Consider the following 19,281-nt stretch of genomic DNA (forward strand, 5'->3'; position numbering starts at 1 on the left):
ATAAAATCCACTTTTTCGTTATCGCATTTTACTATACTGAGTGCCGGTACTTTTTACCATAATTTGATACGGAATTTTTTACTATGCGTGTCATTTACTATGCGTGTAAAATTGATTACGGAAAATCAATAATGAAAGAATCAAACCGATTTAAATTAATATTATAGTTAAGTAAATTAATACGAAGTCATTCATGAAATATGAAGAACACTGAAAGAAAATTTCGGATCAAATTACTGTATAAAGTACCGGCACTCATGGTGCCAGTACTCTTTGCCGTAAAATCAATTTTACGGAAAAAGTTTACCAAATAAATCTGATACACTGTAGTTTTTACAGTTATTTTTACTGCAGAATTATTGAGTCATCCGTAAAACCCATCTTACCGTAAAATTGGTTTTAACCGTAAAATATTGTCACGTAATTTTTGCAGTCATATTTTTTAATTACAGTGATTCAATAGCTCTGCAGTAAATATTACTGTAAAAAGTACGGTATATCAGTTTTTTCCGTAAAAATTTTTGATAAAAATGGATTAAGGAGTACAGGTACCATGAATGCCGGTACTTTTTAGCGTAATTTTATCCGCAATTTTATACCATTTAAAGGTCAGAGATTTTTTTTAACGCTTTCTTTAAGTAAAACGGTTTAATGTATTGTTTTTTGTTAATTTGCATAAATTTTATGCTAAAGATAATAATTATGTTACAAAGAATGAGCTATCTTTAAATTTTATCAAAATGCTTTCTCTGTTCCATGTTTATTAATTCGAAGGCTGAGATACGCCGAGATTTTAAAATTAAATACACCTGCATGTGGTTCAACATTTGTGAGAAATTTCACACATGGTGCAGCAAGAATCTGAATATATATGGATGGAAAAGGTGCTATCATACTTAGAAACCTTTTCAGAAGTTTCAGGTAAGAAATCTCTTTAACAATCTTTTCACAGATTATTATTAGTTAGGGTTAGTTCTTTGAAAAAATATAATTTTCATATTTAAATTTATTTGAATATAAAGTTGTCTTAATTTAATTTGAAGCTGTTATTTTCCATTTGGTTCTATGTAGAAGTATTTTGTAAGTAAACGTAAGTAAGTTTTGTAAGTAGAAGCATTTTGTAGGTATATCTAGGGGCAAAGTTTCAAGTTCGCAACCCAGTCATGATTGTTTGTTTTTGGCATAAAATAGTTTCTTCTGCAAAATTTAAAATTATGCGCATAAATTTTATGTTCTAAACTAATCCTATTTGCTTACGCCTTTGCTCCCCGTCTCACTTTTAAACATTTCCCTTTTGATTCGATTAAGATTAATGAATATAAATACTTTTACTCGATAATATTTTTTTTAATAACATTCAAAATTAAAAGTACATTGTTTTGACAAATTTAGTGAGTTCTCAACAGTAATTTAATATTTTCGTTCTCCAAATAGACTGGACTCAATTTATTTGTGCATCGAATTGAGCATGAAGCTGATCGCTAAGTTCGTAATCTCTTAACGAATTCCTTTAACTGTAATTTGTAATAGTATCTTTATGTAATTTGCACCATAAAATAATAATTGTAATACGGTAAAAAAAATTATATACTGGTTCAAATGAGTGTTTCTTAAAATGTAGCGTGGTAAGGTAATGTCGTAGAATTACGTTATAACAACGAAACAACTTTTTAGCTATATACACTTCATTTGGAAAACAATCAAAAACATTATAATAGCAGAGTAAAATAAAATAAACAATAAATATTACTGGCAAATACCTTTTAATTAGGGATTTGTGGGAAAACAATGCCTTTAGGACTTTTATTAATTCTATTCTGATGACAACAAAAAATACGGATAATAATGTGGGAAAACTGAATCCCACCATGTGATTTTCCGGTAAATGAAAATTCCTTAACAGCAATGAAAAACTGTTTGAACATTTTATTCTTACATTGTATAGAGATACTATTATTTAAGATTTGAATCATCTGATTTAAATATTAAAAATGTTTTTAAAACTCCTCTAATATCCTATGAACAGGACTATTATTTAAGGTTTGAAATGTTTTATTTAAAGTTTATAAATGTTTTTAGTACTCTTCTAAAATCTTATTGCTGGACTGTTTTTAAGGTTTTGAAATGTTTTATTTAAAGTTTATAAATGTTTAAAAAAAACACTCTTCTAAGATCTTATTAACAGATCTATTTTCCTTTTGGCTAAGGGGTTTGAAACAATTCTTAAAAGAATTTTAATATAAAAGTATTTAAAAACATTTAATGTTTTATAATCTGAAACAGATTAAGAAAACAGTGTAAAACAAATTAAAATATTTTTTAAAGAAAATTAATTAATTTGCTAAATACGCAACTTTTTTTTTGTTTTTCTGAATATTCTATTTTAAACACATTAATATTTTTTTAACCAGCTAAAGCGTGCTTCACTATCCCAAATTACACTAGTATTTTTTTTTAATTTGATTTCTCTTATTCCCATTTGTTTTTAAGTAAATCTGTACTAAGTGTCATTCATTTAATACGAATAATATTCTACCATTTGAGCTTAGAGCAGTGTAACTGATTCCGACTTCCAGGCCATTAATCCCTACATTAAATCTAACTTTTACTGAAGTTAATAGGGTTCGGTAAATTACCTTTCATTTGTTATCATTTTTTTTTATTCTTGCACTTTTATCTTAAACTATTTAATTAATCATTGCGAGGCGTGGAAATATCACAATTTAAAAAAGCGTATTACAATTATGCATTTACAAAATTTAAATTAATAAATACTGATAATTGTCTAAAAATAGTTCTATTGCCTGTATAATTTTTTTAAAATTCTCTAATTTGTTTTTAAAGTAATAAAACTTTCTAATAACTTACATAACACAACTTTTCATAACGAAAAAAATTTCCATTCATATACAAATACAAAAGATACTTTTATCATTAAATTCAGAAAAAATTCTTTAATGAAATATATCTGACCATCACGACGTACTAAAAAGTAAAATATTAAATTTTTTAAGAAAATTATTTGTTCACGGTTAGAAATAGGACAATTTTAAAATTATTTTTTTATTATAAAAGCCATTTTTAACTACAACCTATGCGTAGTTCTCCATTATAATAATTCTGTATAATTAAATTATGTCAAATATTCTTTTATATAATTAAATGATTTCATAACTAATTTCATATTTTTTAAGGAAATGTCTTTTAAAGAAGCAATTTAATAAATTTATAATTTCTGTTGAACTTTTAGTGCACCGAGTTATTTCAGATAGCAGTATGTGTTAAGAAAAGCATTTTTAATTAAATTTCTGAACGTATTTTGAACAACAATGTATAAGTGCTGATAAATTAAGACCATCGAGTTAACTTTAAAGCTTAAAATTTAGATAAGGCGAAGTCTTTTTAAAAGTTATTATTAAATTAAATATTAATGTTGAGATTAAATATTTTTTGGAGTTTAAAAAGAAAATCCGGTTTATTTTAAATTTTTTCTTATATCTTTGCCCTATTTTTCATTCAGGTGTTATTTATCTAAAAAGTAAACAAAAATGTATTATAATCGCATCAAATGTATTATTGATCTAGACCGTAAGAAACTCTGAATCAAATTATGGTAAAAAAATACCGGCACTCGGGATGCCGGTATTTTCTACCTTAAAATCATTTTTTTTTTTCGAAACATGTTACAGAACAAAAATCTGATATACCGCAGTTTTTACTGTAATGATTGCCATCAAACAATCGAATCGCACTAATTAAATCAATATTACTGCAAAACTGATGAATTCCGGTATAGTATTTTATAGTAAAAAATTAATTTTGCAGTAAAATAGATTTTACGGTTGATGCCGGTACTTAATACCGGAATTTGATCCAGAATTTTGTAGAGTGTAACTTCATGTTAAAGCATTTTTAAAATAATGTTCTGTTTAAGATAAAATTGGTGTTACTCTTTAATATAAACTCCAGAAGTATTTTCACAAATAAATATTTCCCAATCTTTATTCAATTCAGTTAGTAAGCAGTTAAGTTTTCAGATATCACAAATAAATATTTTTCGAACCTATAATCGTTAATAACTGAATTGTAAAGTAGTTTAAGTTTTTTTATGTTAGTTGGTTGGCTGGCTGGCTGGCATTCCTTATATAAATGCTCTAAAATTAAAATACGCTTTATAGCGATTTTTTATTTTTGAGTTAAATTGTAACGAAATTTCATAAATTAAAATAAAAAAATTAAATACAACATTGTATCGAAATTTTAATAAAAATTAAAAGATTACAAGGAAGAATGCTTTAGTAACTATGCATAACTTAAAAATCTTAAGAAAGAAATTAACAGTAAACCATTATTTTATTAAAGGAAATTTTTTTTTTCCAGATAAGCCATCATGTTGAAGATTGTAGGAATTCTCGCTGTAAGTATGGTTTCAAAAAATTAAATTAATACATGTAAAATATTTATTTGTATATTTAAATGCAAACACCTCAAATTTTAATTTATTTATATACTAGTTTATTTATTTCCATAGTTTGTTTACTTTAAGTAAATCTCATCTCAAAGACATCTCAGTATTACAAAGCTTAAAGTTTAGTCATTTATTTTAGCATTGATTGTCTCAAAGGGTTATTTTCCTNACATTTTATTTTTACATTGTATAGAGATACTATTATTTAAGATTTGAATCATCTGATTTAAATATTAAAAATGTTTTTAAAACTCCTCTAATATCCTATGAACAGGACTATTATTTAAGGTTTGAAATGTTTTATTTAAAGTTTATAAATGTTTTTAGGACTCTTCTAAAATCTTATTGCTGGACTGTTTTTAAGGTTTTGAAATGTTTTATTTAAAGTTTATAAATGTTTTAAAAAAAACACTCTTCTAAGACCTTATTAACAGATCTATTTTTCCTTTTGGCTAAGGGGGGTTTGAACCAATTCTTAAAAGAATTTTAATATAAAAGTATTTAAAAATATTTAATGTTTTATAATCTGAAACAGATTAAGAAAACAGTGTAAAACAAATTAAAATATTTCTTAAAGAAAATTAATTAGTTTGCTAAATAGACAACTTTTTTTTCTGTTTTTCTGAATATTCTATTTTAAACACTTTAAAAAAAAAATTTTAACCAGCTAAAGCGTGCTTCACTATCTCAAATTACGCTATTTTTTTATTTGCTTTTTCTTATTCCCATTTGTTTTTAAGGCTTTACAAAGTGTAATTCATTCAATATGAATATTGTTCTGCCTTTTGAACTTAGCGCAATGTAACTGATTCCGACTTCCAGGCCATTAGTCACTGCATTAAACCTAACTTTTACTGAAGTTAATAGGGCTCGGTAAATTACTCTTCATTAATTATCTTTTTCTTATTCTTACACTTTTATCTTAAACTATCAAACTAAAACATTACGGTGCATGGAAATCATCATATCAGAAATTATCAGAAATTAAAAAAAACGTATTACACCTATGCATTTACAAAATTTAAATTAATAAATACTGATAATTGCTTAGAAATAATTCTATTGCCTGCATCATTTTTTTTTAAATTCTCAAATGTGCTTTTAACGTAATAAAACTTTCTAATAACTTGCATAACACACCTTTTCATAACGAAAAAAATTTCCATTCATATACAAATACAAAAGATGCTTTTATCATTAAATTCAGAAAAAATTCTTTAATCTTAATAATTTATTCTTAATAATTTAAATATATCTGCCTATCACGACATATTAAAAAGTAAAATATTAAATTTTTTAAGAAAATTATTTGTTCATAGTTGGAAATAAGACAATTTTAAAATTATTTTTTACTATAAAAGCTATTTTTAACTACAACTATGCGTAGTTCTCCATTATAATAATTCCATATAATTAAATTATTTCAAATATTTTCTTTATATAATTAAATTATTTCATAACTAATTCCATATTTTTTAAGGAAACATCTTTTAAAGAAGCAAATTAATAAATTTATAATTTCTGTTGAACTTTTAGAACACCTTAAGAGTTATTTCAGATAGTAGTACGTGTTAAGAAAAAAACATTTTCAATTAAATTTCTAAACTTATTTTGAACAGTGAATAAGTGCTGATAAATTAAGACCATCGAGTTAACTTAAAAGCTTAAAATTTAGAGAAGGCGAAGTGTTTTTAAAAGTTATTATTAGATTAAATATTAATGTTGAGATTAAATATTTTCTGGAGTTTAAAGAGAAAACTCGGTTTATTTATTATATTTTTTATATCTTTGCTCTATTTTACATTCAGTCGTTATTTATCCAAAAAGTAAGCAAAAATGTATTATAATCGCATTAAATGCATTATTGATCTACACCGTAAGATACTCTGAATCAAATTATGGTAAAAATACCGGCACTCTGGATGCGGGCATTTTCTACCGTAAAATCTTTTTTTTCTGAAACATGTTACGCAACAACTGATATACTGTAGTTTTTACTGTAATGATTGCCATCAAACCACTGAATCATCTTAATTAAATAAATATTACAGCAAAATTGATGAATTACTGTATAGTATTTTATGGTAAAAAATTAATTTTGCAGTGAAATAGATTTTACGGATGATGCACTCTAAGTGCCGGTACTTTATACTTTAATTTGATCCGGAATTTTGTAGAGTGTAACCTTATGTTAAAGCATTTTTAAAATAACGTAGCCTGTTCTGTTTAAGATAAAATTGGTGTTACTCTTTTATATAAACTGCAGAAGTATTTTCCCAAATAAATATTTCCCAATCTTTATTAATTAAGTGAGCAAAGTTTTCAGATATCACAAATAAATATTTTTAGAACTTATAATCGTTAATAACTGAATTGTAAAGTAGTTTCAGTTTTTTCATGTTAGTTGGTTGACTGGCATTCCTTATAGAAATGCTCTAAAATTAAAATACGTTTTATAGCGATTTTTTTAATTTTTGAGTTCAATTGTAAAGAAATTTCATAAATTAAAATAAAAATTAAATACAACATTGCATCAGAATTTTAATTAAAATTAAAAGATTACAGGGAAGAATGCTTTAGTAACTATGCATAACTTAAAAATCTTAAGAAAGAAAATAACAGTAAACCATTATTTTTATTAAAGGTAATTTTTTTCTTCCAGATAAGCCATCATGTTGAAGATTGTAGGAATTCTCGCTGTAAGTATGGTTTCAAAAAAGTAAATTAATGCATGTAAAATATTTATTTGTATATTTAAATGCAAACACCTCAAATTTTAATTTATTTGTATAGTTTATTTATTTCCATAGTTTATTTACTTTAAGTAAATATCATCTCAAAGACATCTCAGTATTACAAAGCTTAAAGTTTAGTCATTTATTTTAGCATTGATTGTCTCAAAGGGTTATTTTCTTTTTCTTAAAAAAAAGAATGTAAACAAATCGTTTTAAAATTTCTTTTTGAACTTTAAATATGTTTATTCACAGGGGAAATGTTTGTATTACATATTACATATATTAATGAATTGTTTTAATATTTATTTTGCATCTTTTCGAACCCTAAAGTAACGAAAAATAATATTTTTAAGTATAAAAGTAAATAAATTTATTAATTACAAAATTAGAAAAAAAAATTAATGTGGAAAAAAAGTGTTATATTAAAAAACGGATACTAAATATGCAATACACTAAGTTAGGAAGAAAATATTCTTAATTATGTAAATGCTCAACCTTTTAATATTTGCGATCGAAATTTCTTTTGTAGTTCTCATCGCGTCCTCCTCATTCACACTTTAACTATTGTCTTGATTTACATTTAATTTGTTCTAATTTAATTGTATTTTGAAGCTAAAGCTACACGACGACTTTGATGACAAACCTTAATTACTCATATATTATTTGTGTGTTGAAATCTATTGCAATAAACAAAATTGCAATAAGAATACAAAATTCTGATTCTTTTTTTTTACAAGCGACGTCGCCCATGGGTGAGACAATCAGGTTCGATACACGCGCGTAACGTCGCCTGCAGGTATCCAATTAAATTTTATCCGAAAATTAATTCAGCTTGATAATAAAGTGAAGTGTTATAGCTGTAACGTTAACATCCCCACGTAACCACGTGATTAGTTGCAAGTATTTAAATGTCACCCAAAAAATATTTAAAACCAACTAAACATAACAATACATAATGCACATTCCACTTTCTACTTATCACAATGTACTAAAGCATAGACCAAGTCAATAATTTCTAAACCTATAATACTAATAATTTAATTATTATAAGGTTCAATAATTATATAAAAATATATTAATATTAGATATTTGCAAGGTTGAATATAATTAATATACTAAACCTAGTAGTATCTGATATTAAACCTTCTTTCGAAAAACTTTGTTCTGCAAAACAAGCCCAAGAAATATTTAAAAATAACTAAACATAACAGCACATAATGCACATTCTTCTTCCTACTTATCACAATATACTAAAGCATAGATCAAGTAAATAATTTTTAAACCTATAATACTATTAATATAATTATTATTAGGTTCAATAATTATATCAAAACCTATTAATATTAGATATTTATAAGGTTTAATATAATTAATGTAAACCTAGTAGTATCCGATATTAAACCTTCTTTCGAAAAACTTTGTTCTGCAAAACAGGCCCAAGAAAGTCACAAATAAGTATTATTCTTATTTTTAATTTGATATTGATACTAAATATATTGAGCAGTACTGTTACAATCAATAGGTATACTTTATCTGTGCAAAGGTGTAGATTATTTTTCATTTTCTCAGAATGTATTTTATTGATATTCCTTAAGTAAATGAAAAATATTTTTTTCAATTATTATTTTCTCGCATTTTTTTTCTATACTTTATTCTCATATATATTTTTTCTAATTCTTCTCAAAAACTCACGCTCCCATTTAATTTTATCACGTCTCTCTAGATGGCGCACCCTGGAGTTTTAGAATCTTAGTTTTCTCTGCTATAAATTTGTTCATGTGCACAAAATAATTAAGATATTTTATTGTATTTTTTTAGCTTTGCCTTTTCGCCACTGCTTTTGCAGCTGATGATGAAAAAGGTATGGAAAATGCATATTTGTTATTTTTTCTAACTAAACTATATTCTCGGCACGATATGTTAAGTTCGTCGCTATGGAATTGTTCGCATTGATATTGTCTATAACCTATTCTTAAGAGAAACTAACCAGAAAGGGGCTAAATAATTTGCATCATAAATTTTTTTTAAAATTAAAGTTGGTTAAAATTAAAAGAAAAACCAGTAAGGGTAAACTATTGATATGTTGCTTTTGGACATTTTTGTTGTAAGCCTATGGAATTTTTTTTTATTGCGTAATTCAAATTTCTATCTTTTTATTCCTTAAAGATACAATATTTTTTTATACATTTGAAAACTACCGGAAATTTTATCATAGTTTAATGCTTCACTCATAAATTTTGGATAATTATTAGGAATTAAAATATTCTTAAGCCTTTTCACAAATATCTAGTAGCAGACGATAAAATAATAATGATTCTCTTTTTTATGGTTTTATGATTTTTATAAATTGGCGCGTTATTTAAATAATAGTCAATGTACGCTCTTAAGTAAAACTTATAATTCTCGTAGTTTAATAACCTATCCTAAACTATTTTTTGCCTATTTTGATCTTTAAATACTTTTAAGTTGCTGGCAACAGCTGAATCATACTGCTATAATTTTATTCTTTTTTCAATTTATGGTTATGTTACGAATCCTGATTGTAGAATATTGTTTCCATGTATAAATTTACTCCTCTTCCATCTGGAAAACCTATAGAAATACAGCTTCTTGCGAATCAGAATAATAGGGAATTTTGTTTTACATTTAAGTATTCTTAAATAATAGTGCTATATTCTAATTGAATTTGAATTGTTTTAAATGTTAAAAAGTTGCCAAACGGAGTGATAAAAAAATTATTTGATAAAACCGCTTGAAAGTGGTGTGAACAGGCTGTCGTAGCCTTAAAAATGCTAAAAGTATATTCATAAATATATTCACAAAGCCTTTTCTGTTTATATATTATGTTAAATGCAATCCAGGGTCTTGAGATTTTGGTTTTAATTCTTAGAAACATTAGCTAATTTAAATATTTTTTGAAGAGAAAGAACAAACTAAAACTGTGATAAAATAATGCCTAGAATGAAGTAGTAAATAGTAAAGAAATGTGAAAAATAAGTAAATAAAAAATTACTTTAGAAAGTAAAATATAATTAGAAAATGTAAAAATATTTCAAATGAACATGAAAAATAAATGAAATCGAATGAGTAAAAAATGAAGAAAAAGTTTGTAAACTTATGTTTAGAAGTAACAATGCTCATCATAATTAATGTAATCATGAAGACTATGCTATCTAGTTGAAATGTCAATTCGGTTAGGTGAATTGATATAAAATAAAGATTCCTTACAGCTTTTTCCAAGATATACTCTCATATCCACTAAATTTAGCTTAACGTATTGAAATTAGTGTGAACATTATATTGGAACAGAACAATATATGATATCTTTAAATATATATAGCTCAGTTCTCCATAGCATTACATTGCTTTTTGAATATCATTCCATACCATTACATTGCTTTCTGATCTCTGGTTGAGCTTATGGTCATTTTACAAATGGTTAAAATTCATTGAGAAAGTAGTCCAAATAAGTCTTAGCTTTTTGCAATGTTTTAGTATTTTTCGTTAAAAAAAAATTCTAGAAGCTGCTCTGCCAATTTAAAAATCAAATTTAAAATAATCATGTTTAGTTTACTTTTTTGCAATTTTTTTTTTGTAATTTGTTTAAGGCTTTAAAGTTTTATTGGAATTTTCTTTTTCAAACGAGCACTTTTCAAGAAAACCCTTCTAAGAATTGTTTTTGCTTCTAAGAATATATTTCCAATATTCAGTATATCGCTATTATATGAAAATCTATAACTCTTTAGATTAGAGCGCCTCGGACGAATCACAGTCAAATAATCCATCATTATTCCGTTATTAGATTAGTAAACAAATAGGAATCATTCATTTTCCCGATTCTTCAAAGAACTGTAAAGATATCTATCTTAAAAACAACAACCCAACACTAAGCATATCAAAGAAGGACTTGTTTTTATCAACGTAAATCTATAGCGTTATGTATGAATTTAAAATATATTGATACCACAAATTCTGGGCTGAATTACAAGAGTTTAGTTGACCAAATAACATATAAAACATTTTGCGATTTCTAATTTATTTTTAAAAATAAAATTTTTCAATTCATATTGGAAACGAAATTCTTGAATTAAAATTCTTTTTTATTAAGTATTAAATCAGTTGACATTCAATTAAACTTTTTTGTGTGGCCGTTTTCCACTTTTTTGCGCTATCCACTTGTGTTAAATTGTTCAGCTTTTTCTTCTTACTTTTTACATGCTTCTAGTTTTTATAATGCAGTTGTTTTCTGATTTGAATATTTATTTACAACTCCAAAGAATTTCATTTTTGGCAGTTATCCTTAAATTATGTATTTGAGGATACAGAAAACACTCCATTATATCATCTTTTTGTTTTTATATTATCTAGAGCTTGATAATTCAGTTATTATCTCAATAGCATTAGATCCGATTTATTTCTTTTTTGGGTAAATGTTCTTAAAACATATATTTTCTGAGAATAACTTTGTCAATGACTCTTGTGAACTTTTTCTTTTATGTTCACTCATTGATGTTGATCAAAAGCATATGTTGATGTTGTATTACGAATAGTTAGAGAACACCACTATGTGTCTAAGAAATAACTAGAAATCTCTTATGTAAATCATAGAATCTGTGTAGCAATTTCTAAACATTTTTTCATATGCAGAGCCTTCAGCCTGCGAGTTGGATCGTGCCCGTCGTCTGAATGCTACCCTCACCGAGAGTATCTTGCACTTGATCCCAGAATGTGAAGAAAATGGTGACTACGCCGCTCTCCAGTGCTTCACTGCCAACGACTGGTGTGTCTGCTACAGAAGAAATGGTGACAACATCAACACCCCATCCAAGAACATCAAGGCCTGCGATTGCGTCAGACAGAAGGATGATGCCATCACAGCCGGTAAGCAACCATATCTCTGCAAGAATCCGATTAATAATTTTTTTAATCGTTTTAGTAATATAACAAAATTAACTTCAAAACTTTGTTCGAAACTTGCATCTCGTTTTACATTCAAGTAACAAAACTAGACTCTTAGAAAAATTGCTTCAGAGTTGGCTCCGCAATTTAATGACCAACAATAGAATGATGGCTTTGCTGTCAGCTTTGTGCACATTTTCAAGCATCTTACACTTTCACACATTTATTGTGTATCCATTGATATAAAACTGGGTATACTTCAAGCCGCCACCAGTGATAGAATCTCCGCCTTATACAAAGACAGCTTAGTGCCTTAACCATTGTGCCATCGTGGCTTATAATAACTGTACCTTTAAATTTGTAGGTAATGTCTGTACCTTGAAATCTATAAATAATATCCGTACCTTGAAATATGTAGGTAATATCTGTACCTTAAAATCTATAGGTAATATCTGTACCTTAAAATTTGTCGGTAATAACTGTATCTTAAAACCTCTTGATAATAATTGAATACCGAAATCTGTCAGTGATATCTGTACCATGCAATTTTCAGGTAATATCTGCACCTACGAAAAGCTCAATTAGGAATGCGAACCCGGATTCCATTATACTGGAATAATATTATCATATCATGAAGTTCAATTACGAATCAAATTGCTCGATTATATAGTTAAACTTGGCTTTAAATTTAGATCGAAACAAATTTAGGTGATATTATGGTTCAATATGCTCTAAAATTTCAACTTGTTTAAATTTGTTTTCTAATTGCAAAATATGTTTCAATGATTGTAAAATATGTTTTAATAATTTAATATAATAGCTAAAAAATTTGTTATTAGATGTTGAACTTTCAGAAATTAAATCCAAGCAATTGGAAACTAAAGAATAAAATCGATTATAAAATCAAAACTTTCAGAACCGACTTCATTTTTACAACCGAATAAGATCAAAACTTTTCTGATCAAATGCCTTGAAACATTGACAAACAAATTGCTAGCTTCCATTCACCTTTAAATAACATGGCGACCATCTGCTACTAGTTTCATGTTATTCATGATAGATGGCAGCTGTAGCTTAGTCTAAAATACTATGTCCCAGTTCTGTCCGTGTTCCCGGTTCTGTTCATTTCTTCCCTACATTTGAATAATAAATTAATCTAAATTAGAAAATCTGATGAACTATTTCGGAAAAAATAGAAAGGCGATAGATAGATAATTATATATATTTTGGTATACAGGTAGGTACTTTATTGACGTCGCATTAGAACTTCACAACGGGCTATTGGCGACGGCCAGGGAAACATCCCTGAGGATGATCCGAACACATACCATCGCAATTTTGATTCTCTGCAGAAGGGTTGGCTCAACACCTCCTAGAAAGAACAGGCCTCAGCACGGGTTACCATAAATATCCCTTAGTAGTCCAAACGTAATGACATACTTTGTATTTTCAACCACTGCGCAGCTTAGTAACCCTAACGTAATGACATCTTTCTTATTTTTCGTCTACTGCGCAGTTAACTTCGTCACATCGGACTACTAAATTGATCTGTGCTGAGGCCTTTCTACTTGTAGGAGGTGTTGATTGGCTCCCCTGCTTTGGTAGCCCGACGACCTGCGAGCGGAGTCGAGAACTTTACTGTATAACAGTTTAATGAGGACCGAAACCGCACACCCTTGATCCCTACGCAGGCTGATCAAAGTGGTCACTCACCACTTACTGACCGCAACCAGTGATGCACCGTGTCTTTACAATCAGTCCACTGCGGGACGATAGATATTTTGGAAATAAGACATATTATAGGTAAAATCGTGTTAACTTCAACCAAAGAGGCTCTCATGAACAATTTGAAACTAAGTCTTAAAATTTATTAAGCTCAAAGTAAATCATTTTCATGACACGATTAATGTAGTTATTTATTTTACATTACAGGAGACACTTACATCCCCAAGTGTGACAAGAACGGATATTTCCAGAGCAAACAGTGCTCCAACGATGAATGCTGGTGCGTTGACAAGAACGGAAAGGTTCTCACCGATCCTAAGACTGGAGGCGTTGACTGCTAAATTCTTGGATGTTTAAACTATGCTTAAATAAAAGTTGTTGAGTTTTTATAGTTTCTGTTCTTTAATGCTGCATGTGTATGTTTTATCTATTTTATCACTAATTAAGTTAATTTTGTAGTTCCTGTTGTCGTTGTTATTTATTTATGTCGCACTAGATCTGTTCAATGGGCTATTGGCGACGGTCTGGGAAGCATCCCTGAGGATTATCCAAAGACATGCAGTCACAAATTTGATCCTTGGAAGACAGGAGGACACCCCCACTGCAATAGCCCGACTCCTTCCTCGCGAAATCGAGTACTTCGCGGTAGAACAGTTTAACGAGTAACAATACCGCACACTCTCGTTCTCATCACAAGCTGATCAAAGTTGTCATCCACCCTTACACTGACCACATCAGCGATGCTTGACTTCGGTGATTAGCTGAGAGCCATGTAGCGCTAAACAGATGGAATAGTTCGTTCACTAAGAGTTGGCACTTTGCTCTACCTCCTCAGACCCAGAGTTCATTTTAGTGCGAGGGTAATTGGAGAAAACGTGGAATTTGAGATAATCTTTTATGCACGTCAAACACAAACAGTGAATTTTTTTTCTCCTGTCACTTACTTAGATTTATCATCTGCTATTATACCTTTAGTTATTTCCTAGTTCAATCTATTTTTAATTTAAAAATTGCTGTTTTCACAGCATAATATCTTAAAAAGAGTAAATTATTCAGTCAAAAGAGAGAAATATAATAAATAATATCAAAATGTTTTGCGAGGATGAAGGCAGAGCTTAGTCTTCGTGTTATACTATTTTTTTTAAAATTTAATAATTATGGATGAGTTTAAGATCTGATTAAACTAAAGTAAGTGTTTTTAAATATAGTTCTTAAATAGGGTACTAGTGATATGTAAATCTCTATTTTGATCAACTGGTTCATGGTGAGGTAATTTGCAGCCTCTGGTTGCCCGAAGACTGGAGCACCTGGAGGTAGAAGCCTTTCTTAGCTCCTCAGACACCCAAGTCGTTCCTAACATGGAGAACAGACAATAGGCGCGGGTTTGGATCGGAGTTTTCCTTCTCCTAGGTATCTCTCTTAGTCTGACTCCTACCTAACGAAGACCTACCCGGCATAGGAGATCCTACCAGCTGCGCTACCACCGGCATAGCTCTGTGGGTTGCTGGAGCACGCAAGCCCACCCACCTCGTCAAGGTGAAGATACCGCAGGGGGGTATACGCAGCATCAAGACTCCTGATGCTAAATTTTCTCGCTGCCAGAGCAGCCCAGACTTCTGCTCTGTTTTCAGAAGTGAACTTCTAGCTATTAACAGGGGTGTGGAACTTGTTATACACAATGACCTTTGTTTTGAAGTTCTTTGGATACTCACTGATAGACGCTGCTCCCTACAGCACCTCAACAACTGGACCCATATGGGCGACAAAACCAGTATTTCTATCCTAAACAAATTAAAATTCTGGTCCTTACAGCATAATATTCACCTGCAGTGGATTCCTTCTCACGTCGGTCTCTATGGCAACGACTTAGCCAACAGCCTCGCTAAAGAGGGTTGCAGCCAACCTGACCTGATCTCACCTATCTCGAACTTTACTCCCTAAAAAAATCCCAGCTTCTCAGGGACTGGCTGTTTCCCCCCACCCACCATTGGTACAAAGGAAATAAGCCTGGAGTTTCTTTGACTTTTCCCTTTGAAAGGAGAGTCTGTACCACCCTCGCCCGCCTAGTTACCGGCCATCTAAAGGGTTTACTATTTTCTGAGGGAACTAAAACCTACCCACTCTGCCCTAAATGCCATCTACACCGGACTTCTACCGATCATATCCTGAACTGTCTTGGTCTTCCTTATTTAGTTGAATTTTAGTCGTAATAATATAAGAACATTTAGAAACTGTGTCTGCAGTTCAACTAAACTTATTCACTAGGACTTCAGTCATAACACCATTGAATCAATTCCTAAAAAGACCTTTACTTCATCGAAAAATCTTGTTTATTTGGATCTCAGTTATAATGACATTAAATCAATTTTTTTCAACTTCTTCACTTCGTCTCCAAAACTTATTCACTTGGACCCTCAGTAGAAGTAATATTGGATCAATTCCAAAAACTATCTTCAGTTCATCGACTAAACTTGTTCACTTGGATGTCTGTCATTGAATTCAGTTCTCAGACCAGAAGGTATCTTCACTTCATAGACTGACTTCATTTATTTTGATCTCAGTCGTAATAATATTGGATTAATTCCCAATAAGGTCTTCAATTCATCGACTAATCTCATTTACTTCGACCCAGTCATAATCTATACACAATTCCAAAGGAGGAAATTAATTCGTTAACTATTTTTATGCACTTAAGTCTCAGCTCGAAAGGAATTGAGCACATTCCAGAAAGTATTTTTGATAGTCTATATACGTTAAATTACATAGATTTAGGTAATAATAAAAAGTCATTTCTATAGTTTTTACCCTTTTCGAGCGTTTTTAACTTATCAAACAATCATATTTCTGATTTCAATGATTCAGCTTTTGCATGCATTACAAGCTAAAGGTATTTGATTATTGTTTAAAAAAATTTAAAGTTTCTAATTCAAATTATCTGCATAATTTATCTGTATCAGCTTCATCGAACAATAAAATAACAAATTTCAATGAACTTCCGATAAAAACTAAAAAGTTAAGTTTTCTAGAAATGCAATTATTTATTTAAATCTTTAAGGTTAACATTTACCTGATTCGAAATCTTAAACTTGATTACCTCACAAGCATAGACTTATCGAGAGACCATGAACTTATAGGCTTGATAAAACTTCTGGCGATAACACATTTTTAAATGAACGAGACATGCAAAACGGCATGCAAAGTTCTGACAATGCAGTTTATGTGGATATTTCAACGAATTGAAAAAAACTGTGATTGCAAGTTGTTTTTCCATTTTAAATATCTGAATAAAAATAAACTTTCAGGGGTTTACTTTTTCATAAACTTGAATAATATTAAGTGTGAAAATCCACATTCTTTGGCTGGTAGTTACAATCCCATCTCTGCCAGACTATGCATTTACTTTTCAAATTGAAAGAAGCTGTCCATGTCCATGAACATGTGGTTAACGCTGCAAAAACGATAAGTATTCATTAACTATACCAACAATCGTCTCCATTATAAAGAATCTACCAGCAAATGCACAGGGCTAAAGAGAATAGAAATGCTGGTTCACTCCTTTGAAGTAGCTCTCGCCGCTCCAATCCTCCGATTTTCTCTAGTGACGTCACTTGTCTAGTGACGTGGCTCAAAGCTCGCACTTTTACTTCAAGAACGGAGCGTTCGGCCTTACTAGCTCTAACTAATATTGGATCATTTCTTTTTGCGAGATATTCTAAGACATTTGTTATTTTCTATAATGACTTTCCTCAGTTTTTGTAGTGAATTTACAAGAATTTAAAACTATTATCGAAATGCCAGTTTGCGCGATTGCAACTTGCAAAAATTCTGATATAAAAACAAAAGGAAAAAGTATAATTTTTCGCGTGTTCCCTAAAGTAAATGAACAACTATGTAAAGAATGGATTCCGAAATGACACAGTTAATATAAAACAGCAATACGTTTATTCTGTCGTAAAGAACTTTTATAAAAATTCATTATCTAAATAGAAACCGCCTCGTTACTTCATAAAGAAAGGCAGGTGAAAAGAATTAAAAAATAGATAAAGTCAAAGAAAATTAAAATGTAAGTAAAAAGTATAAATAAAATATATAGTATATAGTTGAAATTCTCCTAATTTCATAACATATTTTTTAATGTAGTTATTCTAAATATTTATGATTTTTTTTAAAAATTATATTCTCTTCAATTTAAATATCTATAAATTATATCATCGTAAATTTAAATGTCTATAAACAATTGTAAAATTTCTAATGTCATTATGAACCTAAATTATTATTTTGTTTCAGTAATTAGCGTTTAAGGTTGATGTTTCCTAATGATTAAGTATGAACAAATTGCTATTAACGACATATTTTAAAATCAGGGATTCTAAATTTAACTTAACTTATCGTTATAAAAGAATATGTAGATAAAAAAAGTGTCGATATATGCCTTCATTTTTCTTAATAGTTAAAGTTAAAACTGAACTTTTTAAAATAAAGTATTTATCGTGTCATTTTCACCAACTAGCAAAACATTTTTATAAGTTTAAAATGGTATTTTTTTTAATATAATAACCAAGAAAGTTTTTTTTGAACTATGTTTATGAACGGAAATAATGTGTTAATTACGTAAAGTTTGAAGGCTAATAACCAGAAAAAGTCTAACTTATTTTTACAAAGAGAAAGATGCAAAGTTATCATAATATCTTTGCTTGCGATCTTCGAGATCTGTGGACACAGTGACGTCATGAGGAGGGAAATCGTAGCTTCAGCTCTAACATGAGCGGAGTTAACTAGCCCTTCTATTCTCTTTAGCCCTGGTGTCAGTTACTCGCTGTGTCTTCGAATATTACAGCCTATGAATGAGATGCTGAAATCTTGATGTTAGAGTCTTCGTTGATTTCTGTCCAACAAACACGTGTAACGACCTAATGCATTATTCAAATGTTTATCGATCTATGTTGAATTTCACTATAATGAAAATTAAAGTATCCGATTTTAAAGATATGGCTATTAATGTTGATCTTACTCTCTTGCATGTACTACATATTTATCATAATGTATTTAATGAAAATATTTCGAAGAATATAATTATTTTTCCAGAACTATTAAAAAAATTACTTTAAACAAATAATAACATCGACTTTTATTTGAAAATATATTTGATGAAATTAAATTTTTAAACAATTTAGATTTGTTTGAAAATTCATAAAATGAAATCAAACGTGAGTATTTCACATGGATCACAAGCATAACCAATTTGAACTTATTTCGCAATCAATTATCTTTTCTATTATCAGTTACTTTTTTCGATCTTAGTTCATTTCACAGTTTTAAATATCTCTTCCAACGCATTCAAATTGTTATTTCAAGGAATTGGATACATACTTGCTAAAATATTCATCTCTTTCACTTCAGTCGTATTAAAATGTGAACAATTCCAAAAGGTATGCTGTTCATTTCTGCGATAAA

General features: G+C 29.0%; 1 protein-coding gene across 2 annotated transcripts; it reads left to right on the top strand.

Annotated features, from left to right (window-relative positions):
• The first annotated feature begins 848 nt into the window (after positions 1-848).
• LOC107445293 (U20-hexatoxin-Hi1a) lies at positions 849-14,218 on the top strand. 2 transcript variants are annotated; one of them, XM_016059657.4, is made up of 5 exons: positions 849-921; positions 4,381-4,417; positions 9,022-9,064; positions 11,851-12,084; positions 14,035-14,218. In XM_016059657.4, the coding sequence occupies exons 2-5, from the start codon at positions 4,391-4,393 to the stop codon at positions 14,166-14,168; spliced, it is 438 nt and encodes a 145-aa protein (XP_015915143.1). In that variant the 5' UTR covers positions 849-921; positions 4,381-4,390; the 3' UTR covers positions 14,169-14,218. The 2 variants fall into 2 exon arrangements, with proteins under 2 accessions (XP_015915143.1, XP_042905088.1); XM_043049154.2 differs by lacking the exons at positions 849-921; positions 4,381-4,417 and adding an exon at positions 7,053-7,167.
• The last annotated feature ends 5,063 nt before the right edge of the window (positions 14,219-19,281 follow it).

This window comes from Parasteatoda tepidariorum, chromosome 10 (assembly GCF_043381705.1).
Source record: "Parasteatoda tepidariorum isolate YZ-2023 chromosome 10, CAS_Ptep_4.0, whole genome shotgun sequence".
Classification (NCBI taxonomy): Eukaryota; Metazoa; Arthropoda; class Arachnida; order Araneae; family Theridiidae; genus Parasteatoda; species Parasteatoda tepidariorum.

Excerpts from the sequence above, each read along its gene's own strand:
- LOC107445293 (XM_016059657.4), top strand. The coding sequence starts at position 4,391 with ATGTTGAAGATTGTAGGAATTCTCGCT. Across the intron at positions 4,418-9,021 it reads AGATTGTAGGAATTCTCGCT|CTTTGCCTTTTCGCCACTGC; the intron begins GTAAGTATGGTT and ends GTATTTTTTTAG. Across the intron at positions 12,085-14,034 it reads GGATGATGCCATCACAGCCG|GAGACACTTACATCCCCAAG; the intron begins GTAAGCAACCAT and ends TTTACATTACAG.